Source organism: Coenobita brevimanus, chromosome 8, assembly GCF_032717465.1.
Source record: "Coenobita brevimanus isolate Jiangsu-jjx chromosome 8, ASM3271746v2, whole genome shotgun sequence".
NCBI lineage: Eukaryota > Metazoa > Arthropoda > Malacostraca > Decapoda > Coenobitidae > Coenobita > Coenobita brevimanus.
Genome location: NC_136961.1, coordinates 44302917 through 44314047, shown reverse-complemented (window position 1 = coordinate 44314047; position 11131 = coordinate 44302917). Strand labels below are relative to the sequence as shown.

General features: G+C 43.4%; 1 protein-coding gene across 2 annotated transcripts in view; it reads right to left on the bottom strand.

Moving 5' to 3' along the window:
• Positions 1 to 7953, bottom strand: part of LOC145408368 (thymidine phosphorylase-like) — a 15690-nt gene extending 7737 nt beyond the window's left edge. Inside the window, exons 1-2 of one of the 2 annotated variants that reach the window (XM_080279098.1) lie at positions 7752 to 7953; positions 1328 to 1408 (exon numbers count right to left, since the gene is read on the bottom strand). In XM_080279098.1, coding sequence (XP_080135224.1) covers positions 1328 to 1408; positions 7752 to 7938 — 268 coding nt within the window. In that variant the 5' untranslated portion in view covers positions 7939 to 7953. The remainder of the gene's footprint in view (positions 1 to 1327; positions 1409 to 7751) is intronic. The other variant, XM_080279106.1, reaches the window with a different exon arrangement.
• Between the last annotated feature and the right edge of the window lie 3178 nt (positions 7954 to 11131).

The window sequence follows — 11131 nt, the reverse complement described above, 5'->3', positions numbered from 1 at the left end:
TAGGTCACTGCATCATTTCCATAGCACATCTTCGTGACTATCATCATTCTGTTGTTAATCTTTTGTTGTCTTAATATAGAAAGCTGGAATTTAGGCCAAGTTAAAGTGAAAAGGGTATATTCGATTTATCGTCATATTTCTCAGTTTCTCGTCTCTTTAATGTACTCTATATCTCAATACTTGGCTAGGAGAGTGTATGTGAGTAATGTGAGGGGGAGAGAGGGAGGAGGAGGCCGAGTATGAGGTGGAAGGATGGAGTGGACAGGTGTACAGTATATGAATGTGGGTGGTGTGGGTTGGAAGGAGGGCAGCTTGATAGTGGTGGACAGGGTGACATGGAGGCGATTTGTTTGTTTCCACCCCCTCCAAGATCAAGGCTGTAGGGAGATAGATACATAGATAAATACATACTGGAGAGAGAGAGATAAATGGGTATATAGAAAGGTAAATGCAATAGATAGACAGATAGGTAGATAGATAGGTAGCACTTTCTCCTACTGGCAAGTCTAGTTTTATAGTCTAGTTAATACAGGTTGATTTTAGTCAGCTGAAAGTGAGTCATGGGAAATTACAAGTGTTAATGCTGTCTCTTAAGATTTTTATGGAATATTTTATGGAACATCATCATCATCATCATCATCATTATCACCATCACCATTATCCACCACCACCACCATTATCATCATCATCATCATCATTACCACCTCATCATTATCACCCCCACCACGACCATCATTATCATCAATATCATCATTACGACCTCATCATTATCCCCCCCACCACCACCATCATCATCATCATATTCATCATCACCACCACCACCACCACCACCACCATTATCATCATCATCTTCAATATCATCATCATCATCATATTCATCACCACCACCCTGCAGGAAAAAAACCCAGGCATTCCACAACACATCACAAAAGATAAACATTAGAGTGAAGATCGTGGGAGTGAGATAATATTCAGAGTGCCATGATGAGGTAAAAGTTGTGTAATGGGTTTGTCAAAGGAACCGACCCCTCTCTTATCAGTAAATTGACTTCTAGCACGATAAGGCGATAACATAAGCCTTGTCGTGGTCGCTTCTTCTCTTTAACGCTCTCTCAGCCTGATAATGTCGATTGGGATTGGATGGTACAGTTGTTCTGAGCGTGAGAGAGTTAATATTATCAGTGTTAGTAATGTGACTCAGCTCAGGTTTCTCTGCGGCACCAATTGATCCTCTCAGGGTCATTGCAAGCGGCGACACACACACACACACACACACACACACACACACACACACACACACACACACACACACACACACCCACCGTACCTGATCCCTTCATGGCCGTCGTCAGCGCCACCGTCTCAGTCTCCGTCATCCCACGCAGCCTCACCGCCATCAGAAGTGCACCTGAAACAACAACAGCAACAAGAGTCACATCACTTCCTCTCTCCTAGTCAGTCTCTCATTTTCTGTCTTCCAAGTAGCTAGACCATCTCAGACGATCTCCCTTAACGCTTTCAGTCACCTGTTTCTCTCCTAGTTAATCTCTCATTCTCTTTATTTAACAGATCGCCAAATTGTCAAAGTATTTTTCCTAATGCTTTAAGTCACATCCACATCAACACCGCGACCCTCTTTCATTTCCTCATTTGTCTGTCTGTCTCTCCATATAACTCATCATCATCATTATAATTGTTATCATCATCATCATTATTATTATTATTATTATTATTATTATGAGGAAACACGGACTGTTTAATAAAGCGACTGCACCACCATGATAAATCACAAACTAATCATCTTCAATAACGATAATGATTACGATGTCAGATAGTCAGGGTTAACTTTATCTGTACTATGAGAGGGTTAATCTCTCTCTCTCTCTCTCTCTCTCTCTCTCTCTCTCTCTCTCTCTCTGCGATGCATAATATCAAGGAGAAGAAATTATGCCCCAGAGATATATACCAAAGCCCGTATTCTCGTGAGTTAAGGAGGCTCCCTAGCATCCCTCCCTTAGCGATTTATTTTTGGATAGGGCTGGTTAGTATCCATTTTGTACGCTATTTATGCAGAGTTTGGCGACATCAGAAGGATTGATATAGAATAGAACGGTATTCATGAAACTAAATCGCTTAGGAAAAGGTGTTTAGAGTGCTTCCTTAACCGACGAGAATAGGAAGGTTACTAACACCTCTTCCTTACCGGTTTATTTCTGATTCTGCCCCGTTACGATATTCTTGTACGTTATTCATCACTCTATGTCGACATTAAAAAGATGCAAGAAGCAAAAAAGACGATATTAATGGATAGTTTGGAAAATAAATCGTTAAGGAAAAGGTGTTAGGGAGCTTCCTTACCCGACGAGAATACAAACCCATGTCTCTCTCAGCCTGGAAATATTAGCCAGCACAGGAAAGTGGGAGGAGGAAACAGGTGAAATATTAGGCAGATTTTTTTTTTTACCATACTGTATGTTAATGATGTTTTTATGTCAATATTTAAAAGACATAAACACCGCACATGAGAATATTAAAGCGTAATGTGCAAAATAAGTCGCTTAGGAAAAGGTGTTACGAAGCTTCCAGTACCACTGATAATACGACCCTTTAAGTGAGCAGGATCGAATTGATAGAGGGAAAACAAGGAAGTATAAGGTGGACTAAGAAAGTATAAGGAAATATAAGCAAATGTAAGGAAGTATCAGCACGTATAAGGAAATATAAGCAAGTATAATGAAGAACAAGCAAATATAAGGAAGAATAAGAAAATATAATAAAGTATAAGCAAGTATAAGGAAGTACAAGCAAGTATGAGGAAGTACAAGGAAGTACAAGCAAGTATAAGGAACTATAAGCAAGTATAAGGAAGTACAAGCAAGTATGAAGTAGTCGAAAAAATAAACCTAAAAAGAACACCACTCAAAGGGAATAACTACAAAATAAATAAAATAAATATATATAATAAATAAAAACTGAGATTGCAGACTCTTGACGCCAGGGCAGGAGTGAACCCAAGAAATTTCAAGATAATGAAGGTGTAAATCAGAGCAATTACCCTTGATTAAGAGCGTATAACACCTGAGTCACTACTTAAGCATAACTTCACTAAAACACCTACAGTCAGATGCTGTGTTTATCTATTCTTGCTCTCACCAGGTTCTTTTTTTTTTTCTTTTTTTTATCGGATGCTAGAGATGGATACTTCACGTGGTGGCACTGATATGACTGGGTGGCTCTACTGCCTGGTCATACACGCGTCCCTCAGTTCCCTCCCTATCCCCCAAAAGAAGGACGATGGACCGCAGGAGAAGGATAATTTCAGCCTGCAGTCCACTGGGTTCTGCCTCTTACTGCCCTTCATCTAGCTGATATTTCTAAGTTCACGTAATATTTCACCTCACCTGCTTCTCACGTCCCTCTGAAGTTAATATTCTAAGTTCACGTAATATTTCACCTCACCTACTTCTCACGTCCCTCTGCTGGCTAAAATTTTAAGTTTTCCTAATATATCACCTCCTCTACTTCTCGTTTTCCTTTGGTTGCTAGTATATTTAAGTTCATGTCTCCTAATTCTCACTTCCCTCTGCTGGCTAATATTTCTAAGTTTGTCTAATATTTCACCTCTCCTAATTCCCAATTTCCTCAGCTGGCTAATATTCCAGAGCTGAGAGAGACTTGGTATGTTTCTGAGGCCGTGGATGATTCTCTTTGATAAGTGTGAAGTGGAAGAGAAAAGACGAGTACTGTATTATTATGCCACGGTGTGGGAGGAAACGAGATGCTTAGGTGTGTGTGTGTGCTTGGTGTCAGCGGTGTTGCGCAGTACTGTTCATCCTCGTTGAAGAGGAGGAGGAGAAAAGGAAGAAGAAAAAGAGGAGGAGGAGAAGAAGAAAAAGAACAAGAAGAAGAAGAAGAGGAGGAGGAGGAGGAGAAGAGGAAGAACGAAACAATATTATGGCGGGAGTGTGGGCGTGGGAAGTGAGCGAGACGCTGTATTTATCTGGCCTTGATGTCAGCGAGTGCTGGACAATGCATCGTCGTCGCAGTCACAGTTGCTGAAGAGACGATGAGGAGGAGGAGGAGAAGAAGAAAAAGAAGGGGAGGAAGAATAAGAAGAAGAAGGGAGAGGAGGAGGAGGAAGAAGAAGAAAAATGCAATAGACATGGGAACCGAACAGTATGCTGTAATGTATTTGTACTCTGAGTGTGTTGCGCAATACATCCTGGCCGCTATCACAGGTACTATAAAGCGAGGAAGAAGAAGAGGAGGAGATGGAAGAAGAGGAGGAGGAGGAGAAAAGGAAGAGTAAAAAGGCCACGGAATAACACAAACCTTATCATACCCTTTGGTTATACGCAGGATGTCAAAAAAAAAAGAAAAATGCAGTGGCATAATGTGTATCTGAAAATGGCTGCTGTTACGTTAATTGATGAGAGACAAGCATTTTATGTTACTTTATGGATGGAAGAAGGAACCAAAGGCTGAGTGGATGATGGCAAACGTTATTACATGGGCTACCTGACATTCTAAAAAAAATTGGAGAGTTTAATTTCCGGGCAGCTGGTCATTATACTTCATTTCCATCATTTTGTTGTTGTTGTTGTGGTGGCGGTGGTGGTGATTGTAGTTGTGGTGGTGATGGTGGTGGTGGTTGTAGTTGTGGCGGTGGTGGTGGTGGTGATTGTATTTGTGGTGATGGTGATTGTATTTGTGGTGGTGGTGATTGTGGTTGTGGTTTCAGGCATATTTGATCATGAAACCTATGGACTGCAGGCTGAAGTTGCCCTTCCCCCTCAGTCCATCATCCTTCCTTCGAGGGATAGGGAGGGACCTGAGGGACTTCTGTATAACCAGGCAATAGTGTTACGAGAGGAAATAAATCGTAAGCATCTGAGGGAATTTATTATAACGGGGAAGTAGAGTTACGAAAGGAAATTTATCGTAAGAATTTATTATAACGGGGAAGTAGACTTACGAAAGGAAATTTATCGTAAGAATTTATTATAACGGGGAAGTATAGTTACGATGGGAAATTAATCGTAAACTATCTGAGGGACTTTTGCATTCGTACGGTAGAGAATAAATCGTAAATACCGGAGGCTTTTTTTTTTTTTTTTACTACGATGCATATTTACGACGGGAAATGGATCGTAAGTGTGTTTGCGCATCCCGGCGGAGATAAGGATGCTGGTGATTACGGTAGTTACTTCCTTATTACGTGAAGATGAGGATGAGGTGTGATGTAATGCGCTTATACCCAGTTGTTATCATCTGTTACCGTTTTTTATCACCTGTTATTATCTGTTATTGTGATACCAACTCTAACGTATGGAAGTGATGCTTGGAGTTGTTGGAAGGACACAAGTCAAGAGTGAGAGTACTGGAAATGAGTTATTTAAGAGGAGCCTGTGGAGTCACATGAAGAGACAGGCTGACAAATGAGGATATAAAGAAGGGTGTTGATGTGGATGTGATAGGAAGCGTTAGGAGGAATACACTGAGGTGGTTTGGCCATGTGGAGAGGATGGAGAGTGAAAGACTGACGAAGAGAGTGTAGGATATGTGAGTGAGGTGGAAGGGGGGAGAGGGAGGGGGAGGCCGAGGATGAGATGGAGGGATGGGGTGGAGAGGTATATGAGAGAAGGGGGTGTGAGTTGGGAGCAGGGCAGTGAAATGGCGGGGGACAGGGCGACGTGGAGGCGATTTGTTTGTGGCCACCCCGAACGGGATTGAGGTGTCTGGCAATAGATAGATAATTTATTATCGTGTATTATGGTCTATTATGGTTAATTATCAGCCATTATCAGTACTTATCATCCCACAAACGTGCTACTGTTAACCTGTTCTCTCGTTTATTATCTCTCATCTATTCTCTCTCTCTCTCTCTCTCTCTCTCTCTCTCTCTCTCGTTTATGCTGTCTTATCTGTTCTCTCCTGCTGTTCTGTACTCTGTTCACATTAAATTGCACTAAAATTGTCATCTTTCCACCTTGAATGCTTAGTTCTAGCAGTAGACTAAAACTGGAATTTGATGCTAGTCACGAGGAAGTGCTATGGAAGGATGTAGAGCCGTAGTATTGTTTTTTTATGCCACTGAGCTAGAGTAGACGATGCTAGTCACGAAGAAGCGAAAAAGTATACCAGGTAATACTTTTTTCATGTATTAATCAATAGACAGTACAGTACTACGGCTCCGCATCTTTCCATAGCACTTTTTCGTGACTAGCACCATATCCTAGTGTTACGAGTATTATTACAGTTCAGCTTCAATATAGTGACGGCAATTTCAGGTCGAGGTTAAGTGGAGAGACGAGACGTGAGGGGTAATTTGCACAAAGCATTGCATTTGGAGTGATACACGTGTAAGACTGGTGGTGTGAGAGGTGGTGGGTGGTGATTAGTGGAGTTAATTGTGGTGAATTGTGGTGATGGTGGAATGAGGGATGATATTATAATAATGGTAGTGGTGGTGGTGGTGGAATGAGGGATGATGATAGCGGTGGTGGTGGTGGAATGAGGGATGATGATAGCGGTGGTGGTGGTGGAATGAGGGATGATGATAGCGGTGGTGGTGGTGATGCCGGAGTGGTGATAGTTATGGTAAAATGATGATGATGAGTGATGGTAGTGTACTTTTCCCCATGCTGGTTATGTACGGCCAACTCTTACAGTATCATATAGAGTAAGATGCTTTATGAATACGATTGTACCCTATTTAACTTGGGCTAAAACTGCCATCTCTCCACTTGGAATCCTGAGTTGTAGCAATAGATTAACACTTGAATATGATGCTAGTCACGAAGAAGTGCTATGGAAGGGGTTTAGAGCCATAGTAGTGTCTTCTTCCGTTGAACTACGTGATATAAGCAGCAGACAAAAATCTGGGCCAAGTTAAGGCGAAAGGACTGTAGCTAGTAAATCTGATAGGAGTGGCATTAGGACACAGGAAGTCCAGTGAACGTTCGCATTTCCTGAGTTTTTCTTTCTTCCTCCTCCTCCTCCTTTCCGTTCTTCTTCTTCTTCTTCTTCTTCGTCTCCTCCTCCTCCTCCTCCTCCTCCTCCTCCTCCTCCTTCTCCCACATCTAGCTCCGTTACCTGTTTACTTTATTCCTGCTCTTCCCAGACGATTATACTGTATTTACCGCGTGATGAGGTTTACAGACTGAAAGGTGAGATAAAGCCTCCCTCTCCTCAAAATGTCTACCCTATGCTGCGTGAAAATGCACGGCACCGGAATGAAGTTAAGCTTACAGCCCCAAGAAACACGACGTTAGCGATCATCATCCACTCACATGATGGAGTGCTCTCTACATCTTCCTTCACCTTTATCATTCTTTTTCTGTGTTTACCATCCTCTCTTTCGATTTCTCCCTTCTTTCTTTTCCTTTTTATTACTTTTCTTTCAGCTTTCGGCACACCAAGTGACAAGCCTAATGGTTTACTATTTTCCTAGGAAGCCATTTACAACGCTGGGTAGTAACCATATAACTTGATAATGGGGTGATGTGGAACCTACCATGGTGCCACTGTTAACTGGGTGGAGAGACGCATCAAATGCGGCGTCCATCCAGAAACCCAACCTCCACACTTCCTCGCGTTTAGTTGTGGCGAGGCGTTGTCTGCCGTATGGAAACATCGCTATACTGTACGGGACGGCTTTGCAGGGGCGTTTGCTTCCCTGAGTTTGATGGGTCTACTCTGCCAGACAAAGGCGGGGTTAGTCAGATATAGATTATAAAATGTGTACTTACCGAGCTGGCAGTCGTCGATGGAGTGGTCAGTGATGCATCGGACCAGAAATGCCACCTGGTCCTCGGTCAGTTCACCCCCGGTACACTTCTTCTCCAGCAGGTCCGCCACCCGCCATGCCTCACCGCTTGTGCCCACCCCGCCGCCTCCACTCGACTTACCTGTGTTGGGCTCCATGATGGCCGACATGTTTTCTGGACACTCTGATCTGCCAGAAAATAAAATTGAATGGATTATATCAGTGCCTATCGACTGCACGAGTCATTATGGCAAAACCTCCATCTTCCCCCGAACCACGACCCACAACCGTCTGTGTGCTGCGTGCCATAGCAACAGACTTCTCTTTCGGCCACCCTGATCTTTATGTATATATATATAACCAACGTTCTCCACGAATTCCTTGACTGAGCAAATCTCTGCCAGGTTTTGCCTGCAAACTTCTCTGTATCATCTCGCCACCTCCTGTCTGGCATTTTTCTGCCACACTCGCAATCTTTTAGGCTCCAGTCAGGCAGCCTCTTATTCCGTCGGTTATTCCTTATTCTTGCTGCATGATCTGAGTTAATATTTTCCTATGTATGAAATGTATGTCGAAAAAAAAATAAATGAATAACAATTAGAAATATTAATGGGTAGTATTCGAAATAAATCGCTTAGGAAGATGTGTGCTAGAGAGAATACTAGAGAGGTTTAGGAAGATGTACTAGAAACTTAAGTAATAAATGGTTTAGGTATACGCATGCTAGAAAGAATGTTAAAGTGATTTAGATGTTCGGGAAAGAATACAAGAGTGCGGGGGAAGGCGAGAGCATAGGCGGTATCTGGTGCATGGGAGGGCTGGGGTGGGAGAGACCATGGGGAGACCGTGGGGAGACTGTGAGAGAGACCGTGGGAGATAGGCGGTATCTTGTGCATGGGAGAGATGGGCTGACCGTGGGAGGGACCATGGGAGATCAGGCGGTATCTTTTGCATGAGAGGGCTGGGGATGACCGTAGGAGACCGTAAGAGATCAGGCGGTATCATGTGCATAGGAGGGCTAGGATGGGCTGGGGGTGACCGTAGGAGATCAGGCGGTATCTTGTACATGAGAGAGCTAGGGTGGGCTGGGGGTGACCGTAGGAGACCGTAGGAGATCAGGCGGTATCTTGTGCATGGAAGAGCAAGGGTGGGCTGGGGGTGACCGTAGGAGACTGTGGGAGATCAGGCGGTATCTTGTGCATTGAAGAGCAAGGGTGGGCTGGGGGTGACCGTGGAAGAGACCGTGGGAGGGACCGTGGAGAAACACCGCTGTATAAATATTTACAGTGGAAGCCAGCAGCGTGAAACACTGATGTGGGTGGGTGACATTTTCACTGCGAGGAAAACTGGGCATCGCGTTACTGGAGTGTGTCATTTTTTTTACTTTTATGGGCAAATGTTGTGACTGCATCTCTATGTGTTATCAGTCTCTCTCTCTCTCTCTCTCTCTCTCTCTCTCTCTCTCTCTCTCTCTCTCTCTCTCTCTCTCTCTCTTTCAGAATCGTTCATCTCGGGTTCCATGACGCGATTCTACTGTCAAAACGCATCTTCATGAGGGAATTTATGTGACGAAGAGAAAGAGAGAGAGAGAGAGAGAGCATGAGGTACAAAAAATTCACTGACCCCCAAATTTACCATTGTTCATGATAGGGTTGGGTAGTTTTTTTTTTTTTTTTCTAGTTCTCCCTCTTTCTTTTTTCTTCTGAGCCTTACCATACACAGTTGATAGGTGGGAGAAGTCTGGATAATGATGGTGGTGGTGGTGGTGGTTGTGGTGGTGGTGGTGGTGGTGGTGGTGGTGGTGGTGATGATGATGGTGGTGGTGGTGGTGGTGGTGGTGGTGATGATGATGACGACAGTAATAATAATGATAATAATAATAATAATAATAATAATAATAATAATACACGGTGTGATGCAGGTTAATTAGCTAATAATGAGAGGTGTTCTGTAAATAAGCGGTAAATACTTATATCAGGTACTTACTGACACCTTCACATCCACATCTTCAGTAATACGAACTTAATTGAGGCATCACGATAATTAGCGAGAGAAGAGTACAAACAACATGAAAGCCAAAAAAGGAGGAAGAGGAAGAAAAGGACGAGGAGGGGGAGGAGGAGGAGGAGGAAATGAAGGTGAAGAAAAGAGGAGGGAGATGAGGGGGAGGAAAAGTAGAAAAAGAATATAAGGATGAAGATAAGAAAGAGGAGGAGGAGGAGGAGAAGAAGACGAACAACAACAACAACAACAGTAGCAACAACAAGAGAAAAGAAGGAGGAGGAGGAGAAGATCCTAGGTTCAGAGATTGGTGTAACCCCTTTGACTAACGTATAAAAATGTCGAAATCCATGCGTTCTTTTATATTAGTTTTATTTTTTTATCCTGGGCCCCAATGGATTAAAACCCAACAGAGGCATGGCGTAAGTGAAGAGTCAAGTCAAATCATTTAAGCTTCTTGTATCCGATTGACTCCCCTTTTCTAATGTTATTTCTGCTGCTTGAGACGATCCTGTTCAACTTGAGAAGGCCCTCTCGTATTGAAAAGGTTTATTAAGGATGCATCTTACCTTCGCAGTTCGAAAAATTGGCCCAAACTAAATAAAAACGCCAGAAAATTGGACCAAAAAATGAAAAAGGCGTCCCAGAGTTCAGTATAAGGAATATCAACACGAGCGTACTGGCTTACTCTTACTAACCTTCAGATATCTAAGTGGGTTGTTGAGGGAGTGTTGGTTACCCTGCTGGTGCTAGGTGCGAGAGTTGAGTGAGTGTGCGTGTGTGTGGCCAGCAAGTGAGTGAGTGAGTGAGTGTGAGAGGGAAGGGGAGCAAGGAGGGGTTTTCAGAAGCTGTATGTGCTATCGAGATAGGGTGTCGTGTAGGGCACAAGGTTACCAGGGCGGGATGACGCGGGAAAAACAGAGATAGTAATACTGGGTACTGGTTTATGCAATATGTTAAAGTTTATGTACATGCACACACACGCACGTGCGCACACACACACACACACACATACACACAGTGTGTGTGTGTGTGTGTGTGTGTGTGTGTGTGTGAGAGAGAGAGAGAGAGAGAGAGAGAAAGAGAGTGCGTGTGTGTGTGTGTGTGTATGTATGTGTGTGTGTGTGTGTGTGTGTGTGTGTGTGTGTGTGTGTGTGTGTGTGTGTGTGTGTGTGTGTGTGTGTGTGAGAGAGAGAGAGAGTGTGTGTGTGTGTGTGTGTGTGTGTGTGTGTGTGTGTACTCGTATGTATATGTGAGTGTATATATCGGACGAAACGCCAATATCTGTTTCCTTTTCGCCAACTTCATCCTCCACATCACTGTCGCCAGGGGGATGAAAAATAAGGGATCGTGACTGAGCAT